The sequence below is a fragment of the Nematolebias whitei genome, chromosome 15 (assembly GCF_014905685.2).
Source record: "Nematolebias whitei isolate Nwh7 chromosome 15, NemWhi1, whole genome shotgun sequence".
In the NCBI taxonomy this organism is placed as follows: domain Eukaryota; kingdom Metazoa; phylum Chordata; class Actinopteri; order Cyprinodontiformes; family Rivulidae; genus Nematolebias; species Nematolebias whitei.
The window spans coordinates 29,178,002-29,201,646 of NC_056512.1; the positions used below are offsets into that span (position 1 = coordinate 29,178,002).

At 38.5% G+C, this 23,645-nt stretch overlaps 2 protein-coding genes across 2 annotated transcripts in view; both read right to left on the minus strand.

Annotated features, from left to right (window-relative positions):
- LOC119421599 (septin-9) overlaps window positions 1-23,645 on the minus strand; it is a 916,196-nt gene that overhangs the window by 255,527 nt on the left and 637,024 nt on the right. The window lies entirely within an intron of this gene.
- LOC119421609 (voltage-dependent calcium channel gamma-1 subunit-like) lies at window positions 3,729-19,416 on the minus strand. The gene is made up of 4 exons (XM_037688955.1): window positions 19,176-19,416; window positions 7,654-7,728; window positions 5,205-5,342; window positions 3,729-3,961 (listed from the first exon to the last, which is right to left on the minus strand). The coding sequence occupies exons 1-4, from the start codon at window positions 19,414-19,416 to the stop codon at window positions 3,729-3,731; spliced, it is 687 nt and encodes a 228-aa protein (XP_037544883.1).

Consider the following 23,645-nt stretch of genomic DNA (forward strand, 5'->3'; position numbering starts at 1 on the left):
ATATATATGTATGTATGTATGTATGTATTTATGTATGTATGTATGTATGTATAAAACTGAAAAATTGCAGCGTGCATGTACTTTAACACCCCCAATGGGTGCAACAAAACACACAAATGGTTTTATTGGGTAAGGATTTTATTTTTGTTCTTTAAAAAAAAAGAAAATCTAGCATTTTCAAATTCAAGGTAGAAATGTTCACAGAAATGTTGTTTTATTAGCCTTGTACAAAGAAGCAGTAAATCAACAACAGACTGTTTTCAGTCTTTTTTTCACTGCATAGTAATTACATCCTAAAGGGATAGTTCAGATCTTCTGACATGGGACCCTATTGGAGGATTGAGGACTATTAGCAGACTTGTTTAAAGAAAGGAATGTCCAATCCTGGTCCTTGAGGGGCCACTATCCTGCATTATTTAAGTGTTTCCCCTGTTCCGGCACACGTGTGTTGGAGGAGGGGAAACAAGTGAAACATGAAGGATAGTGGCCCTCAAGAACCAGAACTGGACAACTTTGTTTGAAGGCAACAGCAATCCACTTTAGTCTGACCCTTCTTTGACTAGCAGTTAGTTCAACAATCTGGTCAGAATTAAACTCAATGTCTTCAAACTCAAGTTACTCAAAGATTCACCTAGAACAGGTGAGAGATTTATTGTTCACAACATTTTCACAGGTTCCAACTTCAAAAGAGCTGAACTTTTCCTTTAAGTCTCTAAATAAGTTTTTAAAAAACAATATCTTAAATATATTTTACCTTGGTTTGCTGCAATTTATCTTTAAAAATTAACACTGGAAAAACCCGGAACCATGTTATTTACATATGACCCCATGCTATCTGCATTGTATTTTTTAAGTTGAGTGATTTTCAACTTTAATTTCTCATGTTGATTGAAGTAAAATGGCTTTCAGCTTAATAATGTAGCAGCACATACATCAACTGAAGCTGAGTCACAGTGACTCACCAACAAACAAAAAAAAGACTCAATAGGTGCAAGTGACTAAGAATACATGGAACAATTTAATAAAATCTACTTCAGGGCTGCTTGTTTAAATTAAGTTTGTAAGGAAGTCCTTTGTTGCCACTTCAAAAAAAAAAACTCATAGCATGTCATAATTGGGACTTTTAAAGAACAGAAGAGATTTAAGGTTTTACTATTTTTACAAGCAAAAGGAAGACAGAAGTGTTTTTAATATAAAACAGTGCACCGTTGTGGTTTACAGCCTCAAGAAGAACCTTAAACACAACATACGTCTAAAATATAATTAAAAATATACAGGTATATGCTGCAAGATTCAAACAGTTTGATCTGAGTTTAAAAAGAAATAAAAATTTTTTTTGCAGCAACGTATGAGCAGATTGTCCATCTTTTCAACATCTTGTTTTTCCCTGCATGACATTTATGCAAATTACAATAACTACAGAAAATTTGACACAAAATTGCAGGAGTAGTCTTTGATTTCAGACAAAGTTACATTTAAACTATTTATGAACTTCTAGTCAAACAATATTCACCGCTTTGCTTTAAACTCCATTTATTTTTTATTTTTTTAATATTTAGTTGACTGCAAAAACTTGCTTAGAAAGGCTATTAAACAGCAGGCTGACAATCAGCTGTTAGAAATGTTAGGAGCGTCTGCCTCTTTGCTCTGTCTGCAAACACATGGCAAAGAATGATGCAGGTGAAGTCTGCACGCTCCAACTTCAGTCATTCTGATTGGCTGATCGATGCGTGCATGAGAAGACAGGCTGCAGTGAAGACAGAAAACTAACACTACTCGTCATGCCCTTCTTTAACAAACATGAAACACTATTCATAAGATAGTACAATACGAGCCTATTATTCCTTGAAGAATGCATATCACCCGCTGCCTTTCAAGCCAGACTTAACATTAAAAATCTATAAAAATACTGATAGCCTCCACTCAGCGGAGACCAGAACAGAAGGACTGTTTCGTTAGTGATTTTTTAAAATTGTTTTACTAACTGTTTTTTCATCCCTCTGTGCTCTTTTGTTTAGGCGCAGATCATCTTGCTAATAGTTGGACAGAGTCCTAATGGTGCGTTCAAGTGCAAATTTTTTGCTTAGATGATGACAACGTTGCAAGACAGCAGGGAGTTAGTCTGTGGTCTGCCAAAGCCACAATAAATTAAAGCTCAGTGTGAGCTTGGGCTGTGGTAAAAGGTTGGGTGGAATAAATTAAATAACGTTTAAATAAGTAAATATATCAGATTGCTGTTATTTTATCACAGCAAAGTTTGGCTGTTCAGCTGTTATGAGAGGATGCTGTCATTGTAATTGCCTGTAAATGATCTGTTTTGTTTTAAAAAAAGTTCTGTATAAAAATACGAAGAGAGATTTTCTTTTGACTGACTACAGTAATCAAGCTGATTATTTTTCATAATTCATATTCCTTTCTTTATTGTCTCAATGCTTTTAGCTATGGCGCCCATCTTGAACGAGCTTGACAACAAAGATGTACAGTGCGTTCAATGATTCAAGTTAAACAGGTTAAACATTTTCTATGATTTAATTGGTTTCAAATCTCAGTTTAGGATGTTTTAGTGATCAATAAGTATTTTATGTCTGAACTGTCTGTGCCAATAGAAGCTGTAATGAAACAGTTTTGACTGTAAGTCATTAGTTTTGATAAGTGACCCAAAATCGATGAGTGAAGTCAGCGAGCGGTCTCACTGAGACAGACTGATTGATGAAAGGAGGACAAGAAACTGCAGCTCATTACAAGAATTTACTCCAAACAGTGAGCCTCACAGTTTCAGCTCAGTATTTATTTATTTATCCTTCGTGTCTCTGCTGTCTTTGATTTATTAGGACCGATCTGATTACCTCCCGTCTACTCATTTTATGAAATGGAACAGAGCTGATGCAAATGCATTTTAAATATCAACAAAAATAACTAAAGGTCCAGAATTCCTTCAAACACTCAGCGTTTTGATCTAAAATAATCTGATGTTGGAAATGATGGCGTTAGGTTTCACGAGATGTTTTAGCTCTCTGGGAGTGTGTTGAGGATGACTCTCAGCTACTACTACTTTAGCTCGATATTTGTAAAGTACACTAAGCTATAGCTGTTTTGTGTTGGCTAAAATAAATTAGCTGGTGGTCATCTCGAATGGGACTGACTCTACAGGTTAATCCCGTGTAGACGTACAAGTTAAATATTTTCTGAGAGTTTCATAATCCAACCAGTGGTTCAGGAGTTATTTTGCTAACACAGCAGACAGATGAATGCACTTGCAAATGCAGATACAGACTTTATTGACTACCGCGATGGGTTTCAATATTAATTAGAATAATACTGACACTTTATGAAATGTACTCAGTGATTTAAAAGCTCTTAAATGCCCAAAGATCACAACAGAATGTGGATTTCCTACAGAGTGCGCAACTAATATTGTATTTCTATTTGGTATATACAAAGTATTTGCTGTAACAAAGAAAACACCAACATTAGATAAACTGATCACGCAGTTACAATCTCCAAACTTTAATTTCACCAACTTGAAACCAGTAATAGTCATTAATTTAAACCATTTGATTTTCATAAACTGAAAAATAATCACTGCAAAAAAGAAACCAGTTGATTTCAGATGAATTGTCATTCTTTTAAAATATTTATTTTTAAAACATGTTTTTTAATGTGTTGTACTGACAAACAGACAACTACCTGAATTTTTTGGGGTTCCTTCATCAGATTTTCTAATTTTCCTAATCCAAGGTGTCGGGCTCAGCGTCCATGCAGGTCTCCCAGGGGTTCCGGGGCATGTGGGGCATGGAGATGAGGAGCAGGGCTGCTCCGCTGAGGATGAGCAGGGTAAAGGAGGCGCAGGCGCAGGTAAATGACCAGGAGTAATAGTATTCGATCCAGATGGTCTCGTCACTGGCGATCATTCTCTTGACAGACTGACGCATCACCTCGACAGAAATGATAATGCAAAGGCCTGCGTGGCAAAAAATCAGAAATGCTAGATTTTATGTGCTGTTCAAAGATTTTGATTTAGTAAGGCTGAATACAGCATGCCACACAGACACACAAATAACCAGCTTTGTTGTTGTTTTTCTATCAGCCGTTTCCTTCTGCAGGGGGTCGCTACAGCGAGCAAAGTTGCATGAAAGATTTGGTACTGTACTTTCCACCATACACGTTGCGCTGCTGTATAAGTTGCATCGGTCCAAATATGTCTAATAAAGTGGAAAAATCCATAAATATGTTGCTTCGCTGTATACATCACATTTATTACGCGTCACCGCTGACAACCCGGAAACATGGACCAGTGTTGTGCCAAAAATCGATTGGCTGCCAATTGGCGGCTGCAAGAGCGTGCATGGGAAGACTTTAACAAGAATTTAACAAGATTAACACTTAAAAATAATTATTTGTTTGCTCGAAATTATAGTAACGGTGTGTCTCAGTTGAACTTTCCTTAATAAATGCATATTGATGGTCAAATCAGCTGCTTTTCAAAAATAGATATACAGTTACAAGAGCGTGAAGACGGAGGACTTGCTGTGCATTTTTTCAAAATTTAATAAAATAACAACCTAAAAACAATTATTTGTTTGCTCGACATTATAGCAAAGGTGTGTCTCAGTTGAACTTTTCCTTAATAAATGCACTTTAATGGTCAAATCAGCTGCATTTCACCTGGGCAGCGCAGCAAAATGCAGCTGATTTGACATTTGCTCCAAGAGTTCTGGAGTGAGATGAAGGTGACCTGTATGGCAAGCCAAGTGTCTCATTAATAGCCACTTTTACCTATTAATGAAACACTTAGCTTGCCATATTACTCCAGGGCCCTCTAGCGGCTGAAAATGGTACTGTTCAATATTTTCCATGTCAGGATGTATGAAATAGTCAGATCCCAGCCAAAAATTGAGTTATAAATATGGAAAAAAACATAAATACGTTGCTTCGGTGTATAAGTTGCAGGGCATGCAAATTTATGCAAAAAGGTGTAACTTATACGACGAAAAGTAAGGTAATTGTTTTTATGCCGGATGCCTTTCCTGATTTAATCTGAGCTCTAACGAGCAGATGGTTCAGTAAGCAGATTACAAACTATAAATTATCTGCATGAAAAACTTTTCTTTCTGAACAAAAGGCTCTGCAGTGTTTGATACCAGGCTGATGTATGAAACAAGAGCCAACTGTCTCTGTTATTGCTGCCGTCTGTCACATCTGACCTGCAAAAGCAAAGAACATCCCAGCAGGCCGGAGCAAGTAGTCTCGCCCCTTCCCAAAGGAGAAGATGACACACAGAGTGCCCAGGATCATGAAGAACAAACTGAAGATGGCGATGGCTGCTGCTGAGATGTTGTACTCTGGGGAGAAAGGAGACAATATGAATAAGGAAAGAAGAAGAAAAAAAGAAACAAAAAACAAAACATGAAAGAAATATTATGTATTAAGGGTTGAGAATGTAAAATCAAAAAAATTGAAAAAGAGGTGGAAGAGACAGACAAATCAGCCTGGTGATTACAAACTGAGACAGATGGGGGGCTTGTCGTATCATAATGTGTTTCAGCGTAACACTCAGCTGAGTTATGACACAGATAATTGGCTTTTAAATTAGTCCCACTTTCAAAAAAGCAACACACATCTATAGCAAACCAGCAATAAAATCATTTATATGACAGAGAAGATGCTGCAGGCTCAGAACAAGATGATTAGACCGTGTCTCTCCTCCCACCCCCTCCACTTTTGTTTGTTTCAGGAGAAGAATCTAGACTTTGTCTTGGTGTAAAACTCCAGCTGAGATAAAAACGATCCTCGGTCTGTCCTGCTCACATCCAACACCCTGACTGTGGAATAATGTCGGCTGCAGAACATACGCACAGCCAGCCTTTTCACACAGAAGTGGGTTACTTTTGTCCTTCTTACTCTAATATATTTATATAAACTTCGCACAGAACGTAAGAAAAAATATGTATGGTTGATTATTCCTTTTTTCTAACAACTCCTCTTGACAATAAATCTTATAAACTTGAAAAACCTGTTTATTTTCTGCTTAAATGGCACCATATTTGTTAAGAAAATGTATTTGTGTGTGAAGCAGCAGCTGAGTTTACGGGTTGTGCTCATGAAAAACAATTTTAGTTTTATCTAACAAAGTCCTCTGGACAGCTTCTTTTCGTTGGATATGGATTTGTCTACCTGGATTATTGAGCATGAATCAGGATATTTCGAACCACTTTGGCCATGACTGCCTCAAACGAGTCGGCGGGGGAGAGGGCGGACTCCAGAAACCATCTGAGCACCACCAAACTGGTTGACCCACTTTGAGAAGGTGCTGTTTATAAGACTGGGTTTGTTGCGGCTTTTCAAACTGATGAAGTCGTTTGGATTAAAGACAAAACGTTTCAACAAAAATAAACTGTCCAGAGCAGTGATTCCCAACACTGGTCCTTGAGGAACACCATCCTGCATGTTTTAGTTGTTTCCCTGCTCCAACACACCTGATTCAGTGATTTAATTACTTCCTCTTGGTTTGTAGATGCCTGTAAATCACTCATTAATTAAAATCAGGTGTGTCGGAGCAGAGAAACAACTAAAAACATGCAGGATGGTGTTCCTCATGCACCAGGGGACCTGACTTAACTTTTTTTGATTTTTCTATCTGGATTACTGAGCATGAATCAGGAAATTATAGTTTTAGTTGCATACGTTTCCTCTAAATTTTGTCACGTTTATTATGTTTGAATTATTTGCCCCAGGTAAAACTAAAATTGGAGTGTTTCTTAGGTCTGAACTCTATTTTAACATGTTATAAAAACTGGAAGGCTTCAGCCATTCTGGTTTTATTAAAGGTTTTCAGGAGTCCTCATTTTTAAAAACTGGATTGGATTAAAAGTACTTAGATGAGCTATTATTTTTAAGTGTCTTTTTTTTTTTCTTTTTTTTTTTACTATTTTTGCAGCTTTTCAAACACTGTCTTTGCAATGAGCCCTGTAATCAGTATTGATCAGTGTTTCAGTGACAGCAGCTTCTTAAACCACAGCTGGAAGTGTGAACATCTGCATGATGAAACTCGTTGCTTTTGCTAAAAAAATTCTGCAAATTCCCTGCAGATTTATTCTGAAAGCATTATACCTGCATGTTTATCTCCGGACGTCTGATGGTATCTGACATTTCCATCAGTTTCTTGCAGTTTGTGCTTTTTTCTAAATAGTTTTTCCTGCTTTATTGGAAGGTTTTTTTCCACTTTAATGAGCCAAAATTACTCATTTATGGTTTATTGTGTTTGTCTAAATTGCAATATGAGTGAAAATTTTGTTTAAATTGTTCCTTCACTCATATATATATGGGTCAGTCTTTATAAAAGAATAGTTTGTGATTGCGCCGATCGATTACAAAACAATGGAAGAGACTTGTTTTATATTTAAACGTCTTCTACTGCAATATATTGAGGAGTAAACGCAGAATGATTTGTAGTTTTGTAATCTTTAAGTTTTAAATGCAATATTTTCTTCTGGCATTGTGAGGCACATACAGTATATGTCTAAGTGAGAGTGTAACAACGTAGAACAGGTTTCTTTATTACATGTGCACCCTTTTGCTTCTTGCATCAGTTAAAAATCCATCCAGGTTTTTTTTTTTATATGGTTTCATGCTGTGAGCTGAGGACGCACCCACCTTTCTGGGTCTTCACTTCAAAAACCTCGGCTTCCTCGCCCGATGTGAAGTGCTTGAAGTAGGAGCAGTTTTTTGCTGAAAAGTGAAAGACAGGAAGGGCAACAGAAGGATGATGAAGAGGAGGTGACAAAGAGAGACAGGAAGAGAAATGAAACGTGAGAGGGAGAAAACAGATTGTATCCCTTTGTGCTTCCAAAGCAATAATAAAAAAAACCCTGTGAATCCTATTATCAAGCTAAAAATGTCACGTGTAGAATATGTTATTGAGGAAAACACAACGATATGTGTTAAACCTAAGAATTCTGGTTTAGTGTGAAATAAACCTTGAAAATAGTTGTTAAAACTTGATCAGTTCTTGTGTAGAATTAATGAGTGGGTGAACAGTAATAAATAAAAAATAAACCATGAGTATTTATTTTAGTTTTCTACGTCCTGATTTGTTGTCTCCTTAAACTCAGTTTACTACTACAGTACACCAAATTGAGCTCAGTAATTGAAAATATCAGTTGAGTTGAGGCCACATGGTTGTAACTCATCTTTGAACCAGTCTTGCGCTGTTGACTCGTGCATTCATGAACTCTTATTATATTGCAAATGACGTCTCTGCTCATATCTCTCTGGTACGTAGCACAAATCGCTTTCTCTAGAAGAAATGTTCTTCATGCCTTTCCCAAAGTATTTGCAGCTCTTTAGACACACATTCAAGCACATTATTTGAGTTAATAATGTTATTAACTTACTTTTTATGTATATGAAGGTTTTTGTTCAGTGCCCTGAGATGACTTCTGTTGTGACTTGGCGTTGTATAAATAAACTGAAGTGAATTGAATTTGTCTTCAAATGAGACATAAACACAAATTATAAAAATCATAATGAGCTGATTTGTCTTGTTATAAAAGATTAAGATATAGACCACCTTACTTTGATTTAATTCAGACGTTACTTATCTACTGTAACGTTTTGAAGGGAGTAATACATAATACAGACCAGAACACGTATTTGCAGAGTCCATGCCACGTACTTACCAGGTATGTAAAAGGGGCATACTGTACTTGAAGTGTACTGTGCAAGTCCTGAGTACATACTGGGTACTTACCTGGTAGTTCAGTGTAATAGGCACTTACGTGGTAAGGAAGTATCCTTACATGTTAGTATTCACTTTGTATATGCCAAATACATATAGGGTGTGTACCTGGTACATATGCAGTGCATACCTGGTACCTACCAGATAAATACTGTGTACACACCTGATAATTTCCAAGTTTGTACCTGGTATGTACTAGTACCTGCTTTGTAGAGACCAGGCTGTATTAGGAAGTGACATGTAACTTGGTGGTGTGAGTGAGAGAGTGAATGGTTGTTTGTCTTGTTTGTTTCTGTGTCCCTGTGATGGACTGGAGACCTGTCCAGGGTGTCCCCCGCCTCTCGCACAGTGATAGCTGGACACGGGCACCAATGACCTCCACAATCCAAAAAGGAAAAAGTGGGTAATGATAATGGATGGATGGATGGATGGATGGATGGATGTTATTTGGTACTTCCCATACCTGTAACTTGCAGGTACATTCCCATTATGTACCTTTAAGTATCAGGTACGTTTTAGGATGTGTTATACGTTGCTACCATGTAATCACTTCCTCGTTTTTAGACCTGCTAAAAATGAACTTGGACTAGTTTGCACATCCCCTGTGGTTGTTTGATCACAGTATGCTCTATACTCAAATCACAGCATTCAGTAAGTTTCTGTCATCTTAAAAAATACAGTATCTTAAATCTTTCACTGTCCTCCATTTAACAATTTCTACACTGAGTTTAACTACGTGTTTCTGTTTGCCCAACCTCTACTCCTTTGACCATCATCGGTGATAAAGCTTCATAGCTATAAAGAAATGATTCTAGGTGGGGCAGTCATATCTCCCCCATCCATCTTTTTTCCTGGCTCTAAAGGCATCTGGGCTGAGGGGAAACTGTACGGAGGACTTAAAGGCCAAAGTAAGTGTTCCTTCTGTCCCATGCTTGCCATCCTTTCTCTGCTGAGATTAAACCCATAAAGCAGACAGGTGCTCTCTCATTCTTCGTAGATAGGGACAGACGGAGTTAGTGTGTCGTGTGTGCGCACACGCGTACGGTCGTGTTTGTGTGCATCGAGCAACAGAGGAGCTGTTTGTTACCCAGGATGAGAAAGAATCACTAAACGGGTAACCTAGCAACAAGCTGCTGCAGGTCTCAGCTAGTTCTATCTATTTACACATGTACAGGCATATATCAAGAGGACTGTGAGTGTGTATGCACGTGTGCAAGGATGTTTGCGTGTGAGAGTGTGTGTGTACACAAATTATAGGGCAGAGCCACAGTGCAGCTGAGATCTGCAAAAATATTATTTTCATTAGTCTTCTCATTTGGTGTTTTTACCTCTGGGTGCAGGGATAATCTAAGCCAATATGTGTTTGGGTGCAGTTATGTACGATTCTCCAAATGCTTTGCATACAAAGAAAATGCCAAAATTATTATACAGAGAAGATTCAGGTGATTAACCGTTATTTGTTTTCTTGCTCTACAGCTGACCTTAAACTGATAACTATCAGGATACTCAAAAATATTTTTTCTTGTCAAGTGAAGGGTTGTCTTACTTATAATGGGCTTAACTTGAAGAAGTATCAACTTCCATCCACCCATTTTCTTTCCCTGCTTTTCCGATTAGGGTTGAGGAGAAACTCTGCTTTGTTAATCAGTTTCCACATGTTTATGTGATATTTTGCTAACAAACACACCGGGGTGACTCCAAAGGTTAATGCCAAAGATTAAGGAAAAGCTCTTGTGCAAAGTGTAGCCCTCTAATCCAACACAGTTCAGTCAGGTCATCTAGATAGTTTCTTTTGCTTTTTTTTTTTGAGACATTTTGCCAGAATTGTTGAGCTGCTTTTGCCACTTACTAGAAAACTGGTTGGTCCCCTACAGGAGTGTTTTGCTTGTGGGACTCAGTTTGTTGTGGCTCATCGGACTGATGTAGTCCTTTGGGTGAAGGACGAAACATCTCAACAAAATAATTAAGTAAATAAATAAAACCATCCAGATGACCTGACTGCACCTTGTTGGATTTTTTACCTGGATTATTGAGCATGAACTTTGATGTTTTGAACAACTTTAGTATGGCTGCCTCAGAGGAGTCAACAAGGCAGAGGATGGGCCCCAGAAACCATGTTATCACCAGGAAACTGGTTGGTCCACTATGGGAGTGTGCTGCTTGTGGGACTAAGTTTTTTTGTGGCTCCTTGGATTGATGAAGTCCTTTGGATGAAGGATGAAATGTCTCAAATAAAAAAAATAAATAAATAAACTGTCCAGATGACCTGACTGAACTTTGGTGGATTTTTTAAACCTGGATTATTGAGCATGAACTTCGCTGGAGCCCTCAAAGTGTGTTTATTTGATGACTCTCAGCTTCTATGGTATCAAATTTGAGTTCTATAATGGTCAAATGTTCACAAATTTTTTTCAACACTAGCGACAATCAAACACACACAATCCCACACAGACAAAAAATAAAACAATATCAAGTTTGCTACAGAAAAAAGGGGCAATAATCAAAATAGAAATACAAAGCAAAAATAAAACTTTAGACTATGACACTGAAGGTATAATATTTATGGACATAGATCATGTTTTAGTCCACGAGAAGAAAAATGCACAAACAGGTCGTGTAGTGAGTTGATCCATGACATGATTTTTTAAAACCAAACTATTAAGACAATTCAATAAAACTTTATCATTAAAATGCTAAATGCCAGTTTGCCAGTAATCATTAGTCAAGATTTTTTTAATTTCACTTGTGGTTTTTCAGAAGGTTCTGGTGGTTTCTGTTGGCTTTGTAGTGGTGAAACGCACAGCTCCATGGAAGAGGTTAAAAACAAATCTTGTATTTTCGCCTCATCAAATGGTGACGGAGAACATCTGGGTGCGTATCATCGACCTTTCCGTCTTACTAATGGGCAGATTTAGTTCCAGGGGGAGGGTGATTAGAGCAAAGTGTCGCCTGTCATTTTAGTTTCACCTCTTGCCTTTAAACTGTCGACTTGTTTCTTTGATGAGCAGCTTTTATCCACCATTTCCACACTCTGCTCTCCACATGTCTCTAAGTTCCTCACTCTAGAGCACTTCAATACTTTTGTTATCACTCGCCATCAAAAGGCGACAATGTTGTTGCTGTGTTTATTTGTCTGCTGTGTTAGTAAAATATGTTATAAGCCGGCATGTTGACGTTCATATAACTCTACCTAATAAAAAACGGCTGCTACAACTAATCAACCTATAGTTAACGCCATAGATATTGAGCTAATTTGGTGCGATAGTAGCTGAGAGTCATTTCCAACACACACTGAGCACTGGCAGATAAAGAAAGGTCTGAGTTTAACATTTTGCCATTAACTGTAGAAATCAACTCTGCAGGAAGATGGCCACCTGCATCATGAAGGACCCCACTCACCCAGCACACACACTTTTTGCCCCCCTCCCCTCAGGAAGGAGGTTAAGGAGCATTAAGAGTAGAACCACTAGACTGAGGAACAGCTTCTACCCTGAGGCTGTTAGACTCATGAATGTAACCAGAATAATCACTGTGAAAAATCACATCATGTTGCTGCTGATCTGTTTCATGTTGCTGCTGATCTGTTTCATGTTGCTGCTGATCTGTTTCACTGTTGATGTGTTCATGCCTGCTCATCTGCGCACACAGACTTGTTCGTGCTGCTGTTTGACGTAATGTATTTATGCTATTAGTGCATAGTGTATATTTAGTTGAAGTTTTTCTTAGTTCATATCTTAGATCTTATTTCTGTTTTTCTTTTAAATTTAATTGTTGGATGTAACTGGGACCCTGTGTACATAATCTCGTTCCACCACATGTACAACATGAGATGCGAATGACAATTAAATCTCTCTGAATCTCTGTTTATTAGTAAAATGTTTCATGACCTAATGGACAAATTTTAACAAAACTCTCCTAAAGTAATCATTAGCTGAGAATCTACAAACTCCACAAGCCTCTTCACAAGCTCATGTATGACATTGTGCACGTTCTCCTTTACAAGGTTAAAAAAAACAACTTTAACTCTGTCCCCTATCAACATAAAGGAGTTTACCATATTTTCTGGTGTATAAATTGCTCCGGCGTATAAGTTGCATCGGTCAAAAAAGGCATCATGAAGAGGAACAAAAGCATATACAAGTTGCTTCGGCATATGAGTTGCATTTATTATGCGTCACCGCTGACCTGTCGTGTTTATTATGCCTTTATTTAATGGTCAAAACAGCTTCATTTCATCTGGGTGGTGCCATCCATCCATCCATCCATCCGTCCGTCTGTCCATCTGTCCATCCGTCCGTCTGTCCATCCATCCATCCATCCATCATGGCTGGAGCCACTATTTCTCCAGTGTTCCTCAGCCGGCACCAGCTGAGTGAAGCGAGTGCGCACGGGAGGAATCACTTTTGTAGTTCTTCGAAATTTAAAGCGTCAGTCAAAAATTGTGTTATGAATACGTAAAAAAAAAAGTATATAAGTCGCTTCGGCGTATAAGTCACAGGACTGACAAATCTATGAAAAAAAACTGCGACTTATACGCCGGAAAATATGGTAGTTTAAATTCTGGCGCCAAAGCAATAAGCAAAATGCATTCTTTCATAGAATGATAGGTCTAAATTACTGTAAAGTGAACGCACTGCTTTGTCAGGTTTTGTTTAACTTTTTTATTATGTATTTAGTGTCAAATAAACCCCTTACAGATGTTACTTCCTCCTCTCCTCAGTTTAATATGTTGAAAGCAGCTAAATCACGGTGTTGTGCCATGTTGATGGCGGGAGCTCTATAAAAAAATTACATCCTTGACGAACCATAAACATGAGCAGGCAACAGCGATTGGACTTAATATCACAAATTAGCATTTTCCCACCAGAGGGGGAGTCAGGTGTCGAGAGGATTGTACACAAACACGTCTTCATAGATGTGCAGTTACGGTGCGTTTTGGTGAGGGGTCGTATAACAACGGCAGCTAAACGGCAAACCCAAATGCCTTTTAGAATTAGCTTCCCACAAATGACGCATGACAGCTTGAGTGCTGTTAAAATTCAAACAGACCCTTTATGGATGGCATCGTGCAGCACGGCTGGGAAATAAAGAGCATAAATGGAGCTTCTGTGAGTATGTGCATGTTCCTATGCATACGTGCACAAAGAGGCAAGGGAGACGAGTTTATTATCAGGGATGTTTTACGGCTTCCAAGTGGTCGGACGTCATATTTTCCAGTCATTTGGTGGAAGGAAAATTGCCTCCCAGAGCACAGCTCCACCTATAATATTTCCCACCTCTGCTTTGATGATGTCCACAATTCAAACACTCAAAAGTGACTAATGTCACCTTGAAACACAATTTTCACTGTTCTCAACGTTCATTTTGCTCCCAGCTTCCTGCTTCGAGTGGCGAGCAAAACAAAGGTTAGAGGAACTCAGCTCCCATAAAACATCTTGACGCTTTGAAATGTGAATAAACACAGTGTCTGTAAAAGAGAAGGCACACTTGAGATTACCTCCTGCCATCTTTGTACGCAATGACCATCATCGTTTGACTTTCATGATCAAAGTCAGGCCACACAAAAACACAGGATCATGAGGAGGTAAAGACTCCTGCGCTGTTGTGTCCCAGTTACCGGAGCTCCCGGTGGAATGGTGATACACTGTGCATCTCATTCACGCTGACCCTGAACTAGTTGGTCATTCTGCACAAGTAAAATGGAAACCTCCTCTCAGAATAAAACTTTCTAAAACAAAACAAACTGAAAACTTTTTCGAGTTACATTTTCTTCTAAAAAGAAACATTCCACATATTTAATGTCACACGAGTTTTATAAAGTGTACAAAGGCACTAATAAAATTGTCTGTAGTCCTATTCCTTATTTTCACATGGCATTATTTGAAATATTGATTTACAAAGATATTAACTTATTTATTTTTATGAGCAGATTGGTAAAATATCTCCTTATATCAGTGACTGGCAGTCAACACCTGACCCATTGGCTTGTTCTATTCAAACTCCAAAGTATTATAAAGTAGTACTTCGCTACGTCGTGGTTTGACCTTCACGGACTCCTCTTTCGCCGTTTTTCAACGTTGTCAACTTTAATATTACTCACATGATTGGGATAGTATGGGATAAAAAGTTTATGAAAAAAATACTTTGGACAGACACCGCCATTTTGTAATTTTTTTTCAATAAGCCTACTGTAACACCAGTCATAATACACTACCCAGAAGCCAACAGTGCTTCTGGCCACTGCTTTTCGCCGAAATGGAGGGAAAGTTTTGCTAACGCAAAGTCAGAAGTAACGATCTATCTATTAAGCTCACAAAACTGGCAGGAAAGTCGCAAATAATCCTGAAGCTGAACTCCTTCAAGTTGTATCTTCACTGGTGAGTAGCTGGGCTGCAGTTGATCCAAACTCAGTGTGACCCGGATTCTGGGGGCTGCAGGGAACAGACCGCAGTGGGGTTCTGCCCAGTTCTGGTTGCGTGAAAGACCGAGGTCGTGGACTACATCCTGGGCAGCCTTGTTTGCGGAGTGTCCTTCCTGGAGCGGCAACATGAGCACATCAACATGGATGGGGCGGTGGGCTTAGTCATGCTGCAGGGTAGCTGAACTAAACCGAGTCTGAACAGAACCGAGCTTCTACAGAACTGGTGAGTACCTGTATAAAACTTTGCAATAGCTGCTGTGCAGTAAAAAAAAAAAAAAATCATTCAACCTTTATTTATACAGGTTAGTTTCCATTGAGCCTCGAGGACATTTACAAGAGACCTGTTACTTAAATATATGCATGTTGTTAAAATTACATAGGTTTAAGAGTTTAGAACATTGCAAGAGTGTGGGAAGGGTTTATAAAGCCTTAAAATACATATAATACTAAAATAAATAAAGTGTTCCTGCTTCGTGGTTTTTCACCTATCGCGGGGGTATGTGGAATGTAACCCCCACGATAACTGAGGGACTACTGTATAACAATTGCAATCTGACACCAAAGTCCATGCTCAATAATCCAGGTATAAAATCCAACAATGTTCAGTCAGGTCATGGACGTTTTTTTTTTGTTTTGTTTTGTTTGTTTGTTTGTTTTTTTGGGGGGGGGGGGGGGGGGGTTGTGCTGAGACGTTTCGCCTTGCATCCGGAAGGCTTCATCAGTCTGAGGAAACACCAAACAAAACTGCTTCTCTCCCATCAGCTTACTCCAAAGTGGAGAAAACCCACCGAGAGACTGACCACCTCAGACTGATGAAGCCTTCTGGATGCAAGGCGAAACATCTCAACACAAAAAAAAGAAACCCTCCAGATGTTCTGACTGAACATTGCTGCAATCTGTCATAATTATTTCAATTGTGCACATGATCATTGGTTCTCACAGTTAAGGTCGGGGACCTCACTGTGCGTACCAAAACACCAAGTGGGAGTTCTGCGGTGATCCTCAGTAAAATGAAATTGTTCAAAACAGCACATTTTACCATATTTGAGAGATAAAGACAGAAGTCATAAAGAAATAAAATGAGTATAAATGACTGTTAAGACTGTCAGTGAATGTAGTTGATGTGTTTAGTTAACAATACTTGGGGTCACAAGTTTCTGCTGCTTATGTTGTTGGCCAATAGCTGAAAGGTTTGTGAAACTGTTTGGCGTTGGTGGAGAAGATTTGACGAGATTATATAGGCGAAAACAACATAATCAACTTTGCTACTCAATGCTCAAAAGGATTTTTCTAACAAATGTGGCACCAATTAAGGGGGAAAACCAAAGCTTTCCAACTGTATAAGATTTATTGCCAGGAAGCAGTTGCTGCAAATAAATAATAAATAAAAAAAAAACTTAAATGTTGTGCTGTTTTTTTCAACTTAAGCTCATTCAAAGAGCTGTGTACAGGATATAAGATTTTAATTGTCCATGACCTTTTTACAAAACCACATCGAAACAAGCTTCCAAATACTTACACGCTTCACTTTGAAACCAGCTAATGAAACTTAGTGCCAGCAGTAAAGTGTATTAGAAGTAATTCAGCTGAAGAAAACCAACATCAACAACCTGACCAGATATCAGGAGAGTCCAAAGAGGTTCGAGACATTCAGACCTTAAATCGGCCATTTTTCAACTAATAGAAATCGTATTTTGTGTTCGCTGGTCTGATTCATTCCTTCAACTGGATTTGTGAATCTGTCAGCTGCAGTCTCCACGTCATAAAATCACCAAGTGTTAGCTTGTCCAGAAATGAAATTAATTGTAATAAATGTCTTTAAAATGATCACAGTGCTCTTGTGTTTTCATGTTTATTTTATGAAAGCCTGTGTTTCATCTGCCTCACCGTCTAATGTCTACTTTCGTCTGATTTTCTCTATGTGATCCATAAAACAGTGCGACATCATCCCACCTCCCTGAAAGCCTCCCTTCATCTTTGGAAACTCTAAAAGGGCTCTGCATTTCCCTCTCAAAAGAGGTATTCCTGCCCAGATACACTCATCTGCTCCCTTCCCTCAATTTATTTCATTCCTCTTGAGTCTCCCAGGTGTACTCTAACTCATGAGCTCGAGCAGGAAGCCACACTTCATTAAGGTCTGTACTGATCCTGAGGCGCTGGAGCCAGAGGCAAAGTCAATGACAGAGTCGGAGTGAAATCTCTCAGTTAGGCTGCAAGGCACGCACACAGAGCGAAAGACCTGGAGCCATGGTTTACCCTAGGGCTGGCTCTGAACAGATAGAGCTTCATAATTAAAGCAACATGAGGGGAAATGCCTTTAGAATGCAAAATATATCAGTTTTGTTTGTTTGTCTGTTTTACTTAATGTGTGTAATGCATGTAATATGCTGTCCTTAAAGGAAAACACAGTGCCAGGCAATGGATCTTTGTGTAAGGAGTTTCATTAGGATTCATCTATTGGTTCATGAGATATTTCGCTGACAGACAGATATGGTTGACGCTAACTGTAAATGCCAAAGAGCCCATACAATCTACAAGATCTCAAAATATGTGTTGAATTTTAAAATTCCAAATTTCACTTCATTATCTGCAAACTTGACGTATCTGCAGCCATTTTTGTTTTTCCTGAGGTTGATAAGCTGTGGCAGCCATGTTGAGCTTTGATTCTAAATGTTAATTGTTGTAGATGTCAAATCTATGATTACTTTGTGAGAGTGTCATTAAAATGTATTAACTGGTTCATGACACAGTTTGCTAACAGACAGATAAACAAACTAGCACATGCTTTCATGACAGCAATAAGAAAACTTATGTTAAAAAAAACACCTTTTGGTTTTGTAACTAAACTATAAATATTTCTAAAAACAAGGTTTGCCATCATAAAAAAGTTCTACCTTAAGTATTTCTTTCTTGACAGTTTAGCACTCGGTTTGATCAAAGCCAAATCTGCTCTGACTACATGTCAGGCAGCAATCAAGACATGGAAGTTAAAGCACCATAAGTTAAATCCTTGATTTTATTTAAGACTACATCATGACAAATGATCAAATAACTCCCATTGTTTTCAGACAGATTTAAGAGTTTGGGTTTGAGTTAACCATGAAGTACACAAATTATCCTCCTCGTTCAGGTGTGTTCAGTGATTTCCTCTGTGGAGAATAATGACAGCTTATTGAGAGGCTGGCCTCGAAAATGTGAAACATATTAGCCCAAACACACACAGTACACATGCACACAAATAAAGGCTAAATGAAAAAAAAAATTAAAAAAAATAATGTTTGTGTGAATGTGTGCGCGCACGCCAGCCCATGAGCTGGGATGAGCCACTGTGTGTGCGAAGGGAGAAACCAGAAGAAAATGCAGGAACATCGCTGCACCCGGGCACCGACACTTAACCCTAATAAGTTTTTGGCTTCCTCTGAAACAATCCTTTAAAATAGTTTTAGATGTTAAAGAGATTTGACACACTGGTGTAAAAGATCCCAGGTTGCAACATGTTTATGACTTGCCATCAAAGGCAAAAGCAAAGCAATAAGATTTTTTTACATGCTTTCATTTATCTGTACCATTAGAGCCATGTGGCAAATTTAAATGAAACTCCCAGAAAGTGTTCATTTATCACTTACTCACTTTAAAGTCATCTCAATTTAAGGTGGACACCACAACTAATAGACATTTGCCAAGACAAAAATGGCTATTCAGTCAGTTTTGCAAATATTGAGTTAAAGTCTGATGTGGTAGCAGCTAAGATTCATCCTTAATACATACTCAAAGCACAAAGGCATCTCATGAGAAACCACAATATTGCAAGAGGCTACTTAAAATGTTATTGCAAGGGATATGTCAAAGAATGCTGGGTCTTTAATTTAAGAAGTAAAACTGGCTCATTCATGTCTGCCAATCTGATTATGTGATGCTACTTGTTCAGACAAAAGATCTCAACCTATTTAGCATATCAAGTGTAACAACAAAACATGAATCTTAAGTCATTTATTGGTAGTACGACTGAGTCCATACCTCCAGGTAAGCTGATAGGGCCACATCCTTTGCCCTGAGGGTCTTCTTTCATGATGAATATGGTCTTCTTGCAAAGCCTCCAGAGGCCAAAGTGGGCCGCCTCACATGTGGCGTTGAGCTTTTCCACCCGGGGACTGAGAACTGCCCAGTGGTCAGTCACCACTGCAGCCAGCATCGCCGACATCCCAACGACTATCACCACGGACGTGATCTTGACTTTTGTCACCTGCTCCTCAAACATGTTGCCGCTCAGTGTGTGTGTGTGCTGTAGATGTGTGTATGTGTGTGTGCACGTGCCTGTGTTTGTGTGTGGCAAGAGGACAGGAACCGCTAACTGTGTGTTAGCAGAGTGACTGCAGAGACTAGACGTAGTTGCTCCTCTTCTTGTTTTCTTTGGTCTTTGACATCAGATGTGGACTCCAGAAATTCCGATGTCTTCGGCACACAGCCGATGTCCTCTCGTCTCTCCTGCTTTCCAAGGTTCTTTCTTTTTCTTTCTCTGCCTTGTGCCTGGTGGTTGGTAAAAAGGGGCCAGATAACAGCGCCCTATTTTCTTCCTCACTCATCTCTTCCTCTCCCTCCCTGTTTGTCTTTGGTAAGCTGAGGCTATTCAGTTACTCTATGAACATGCACCTGGATGTGTTTACACCTTTCACACCAATTACCTGATCACCATAAGTATCAGGGATAGTTGAGGACTGCATGAACACTAGCATAGGGTTTAGACACATATTGACGAGTGTAAATGCTCTACTGCAGTTTTACCAACAACATCAAAGAAGATCCAAACTGAACATGTAGGAAGTTTTGACGCCACTGCTCAATTTTTCACTTAAATACTAAAAGTCTCAAATCAGTCCATTTATTTGGAGCCTTTTCTGTCACATTTTTCTATTCAGACTAATCTCGTTCCTTCTCGGGTGTCTCATGCATTGAGTGCCATGAAACTCCTGGGGGGGAAGATTTCCTTTATTAGTTGTCATCTAAATGAGCTGATCTACTTCCTCAGCCAATCAGGCGTCATAGTTGGAATCAAAGGTCCCACCTGATGCAAGAAGCTGATCCAGATTTGTGAGAACAATAGAAAAAAAGTGTTTTAACACAAAACCTGTAAATTCTGAGGTTTGTTTCATTTACATGGTTTCTTGTCATTATTGTAGCGATTTGTTTAAAAATTTGTGTGTAATTAATTTTCTTTACTGTGGAGTTACTCTGACTTTCTTCTAAGGTAACCACATGGCATTTTTTTTATGCGGAACAGAGCAATTGATTTTGTGCATTGTTCCATGTTCCACAAATTTAGATGTAATGCCACATTTTAATTGGCTTTGTAGAACGAAAAAGTCAGCGTTGCCAAAAAGATTTGGGACAACACACAGTCCGAAATCTTCTTTTTTTTTTTTGTAGAAGACAATAAAGTATGTTCATTCCATCTATCCATTGATTTGTTGCTGCTTATCAATGATCAGAACACAGAACTTGGGTTAAGTGCAGAGAAAATCGTAATACCGAAGACGAACAAATACTATAAATCTGTGCCCTCCATTCACTTGAAATCACACCTGATACTCTTGTCACACTGTTTTCAATCCTTCTGAGTATCCAGCGTCTCTCTGGAGGTTTATTGTAGCCCAGTCTCAAAGTAGGATGCGGGTTTTCCTCCATTGGCAATTTGTCAACAAAGTGAAATAAGCACAGATTCAGCATTTTGGGTGGTTTCTTCAAGTTCAGATTCTTCAGCCACATTCTTCGTAATTCCTCGTCTGTAGTAGGTGATGGAAACTATACCACTTTTCACAGGAACATGCTATTTTTGTTTTGGGTCCATGTTCAAAACTCTGTTGTTGTAGCCACTGATTTAGTTTGATCTGGTTGTTGGTGCATCCGTGAACAACACAACCGGTACCTGAACTCTGCAAGGCTATTTTAGTCAACTTTATGGTTGTTAAAAATATATAAACAAATCAAAAACAGCTGAGTTTTTTTTTCTGCTAAACTAAAGGCAAATTGCTTTCAAATAAACTGTGGTCTGTGCTCCACCAACTAATGTTTACTGCTACTTCCAGTGTCTGACAGGAAGTTGTACCCATAATTCAAGGGTTCGATTATTTTTTTTAATTGTCATACTAGCTCACATTTGCATATTTATGGTATAAAATTCAGACTCAGGTCCCAGGTAATCATCTATACAGTAGAGACGCCAGGAATAAGGTGGAGACAGAGACCAGAACGGTCCTCACAAGCGATACAAGAGCATATTGTATTCTATCATTGTTAGAGAAATGATTGCTTGTATTGTTTTCAGTTCTCAAATGTAGGACGTTCCATATTCTGTGAAATAGATGTAATGGGAATTTAAGGTATTTGTCAAGTCTTCAGATACCGATACTCCAAAGAAGGTTGCATGATAAGCCTTAAGAAAGCATATTGAAGGGCAACTATTGGGAAAAATATCAAAGAATTATTATTTAGGTGTGTTGGGAAAAGCATTGAAGTATTCCCAGTTTAACGTATGTTGTCATCTGAGACCTTGTTAGATTGTATTTAAGCATAGGTTAAAATAAAACCTTTGAACATCATCTGTGCTGCAACATCATTACTATTTGTAACGTCAGTGCATTTGATGTATGTTCCACTCTTAATTTAAATGGGCAGAATTCTATAAGTGATCATAAACCTCCCCAACAATCATTTCATCACATCTTATCTTACTATATCATTTATCATATTGTATCATATTTTATACCATACGTTTTCCTACGATTTAGCTTTTTCATATTTGTAATAAAGAACCAGGAAAGTGTTTTTTCATAAGTGCTTTGCTGCATGTCGATCAAACCACATGTATTCAGGTCAAGTGCAAGTTAACCTGTCACCATCTGCTGCCTATAGCTTTGTCCATTTAAAGGGATTTAGTACACTGACCAAACCAAATCTAACTCTAATTGTTGACAGTTCTGTGGATCAACATGGAGACTAACCCTAACAAAAGAAATAGCTTCAATCTGTGCAAACCAGAATTTAAATCAGTGTGCAGCAAACTGTGGTAATAAACAATATCCAGCCTTGACACACAAATTTTGCTTCAGAATTCCACAAACCTGATCACCCATGATTTTCATTAATGTAAAATAATAAAACCTGACATACCAAACCTCAAATCTGCTCAGATCAATTTTCCTTTGAAATGCTTGATCTTTTTCTAAACCTCTGTGCTCCATTTCAGACAGGCCCATGGCCCATTTTCAGCCTTGATCTAACTCACACAGCTCTGCTCTCTTAAGCATATTAAACTGTGAGGCACTAAAAGCAAAAGTTAAATTCAAAAAGATGAAAGATAAAAAGATTGGCATGGGTGTTTTGCTTAAGAAGAGTTTTTTTTTTTTGTTTCCATGTTGTGTCTATCTGTTATATCTGAGTTGCTTAATTTTGTGAGGGTGAGAAAGAGAAAAGCCAAAGCTATAATGCATCACACTCAGCTATGTGTAAAACATGATTAGTAATCAACAGATTAAAGACTATTAAATATAAATCACATGCTTTAAAATAAAAAAGAAACCTTATAGTGAGAGGTTTTTAAATAGGTCTGAGAGGAGGAAAGAATCCAACTGGCTACATTTGGAGCAAAGCTGCCCTTTTCCCCGAGGCAGAGTCCTCTCCAAGGCCGTGACAGAGACCACTCATCTATAAGTGTGCAATAATAGTGTCTTTTGGTGCTGCCCATCTTCCCGGATGACCCTCTGACCTGCGTTATTTGCTCACAGTCCCTCGGTGGCTGTGGACAGCCCAAACACCTCGCGGCTGTACTGTCTCTAAGCAACAGACGGAAAGCGTGGACGGACCGCCACCCACAGTGCTGCAGTGTGTCATACTGAAGGGATCACCTGGTATCAATCGACTGAGGAGGAAAAAGCACTGAAAACAGACAACAGCGTCAAGCAAAATGGTAAAATTATCTCACTGGAGTGCCATTAGAAAGACAAAATTGCATCAACAAAAACTTTGGCCTGTTAAAATCAAAATGTCTAAATACAGGTCTTTTTTATTATGGCTGCCAGCTTCCTTGTCAAAACCTTGATTCCACCATAATAAACTAAGCTTAATTGGTAGCTAATTTTACCCATAGCGTTGCCTTCAGAGAGACCCAACTGTGTTCATTTTCTAATGACAGCCAGCATTACTCAAGCTAAATTAGATTACCCCAAGGCTATTTCTACGCGGGCCATATAAATCTCCGTCTCTAAACCATCAAGATCAGTTACAACGCATCTCCACCTTTGTGAGGCCATCCTCACTGCTCATTTAATCTGTTCTGACAAATCCTTGGCTCTAAACAAAGCAGAGGTGATGTGGGATGGTGAATTAAGAGTTAATAAGCGGAGATTGAAAAAGAAAAAAAATGAGATTAGCAGAAATATCAAAGGGCTAATGTAGTGATTGTGTTGCAACATTAGACGTTTCAATCAAAAG

Bases quoted from the DNA above. Each gene is read 5' to 3' on its own strand.
- LOC119421609 (XM_037688955.1), bottom strand. From the start codon at position 19,416: ATGTTTGAGGAGCAGGTGACAAAAGTCAAGATCACGTCCGTGGTGATA. The intron at 7,729-19,175 runs GTATGGACTCAG...TTCACTTTTCAG, and splicing joins CCCTATCAGCTTACCTGGAG to CAAAAAACTGCTCCTACTTC. The intron at 5,343-7,653 runs GTGGGTGCGTCC...CTTTCTCCCCAG, and splicing joins TGAAGTGAAGACCCAGAAAG to AGTACAACATCTCAGCAGCA.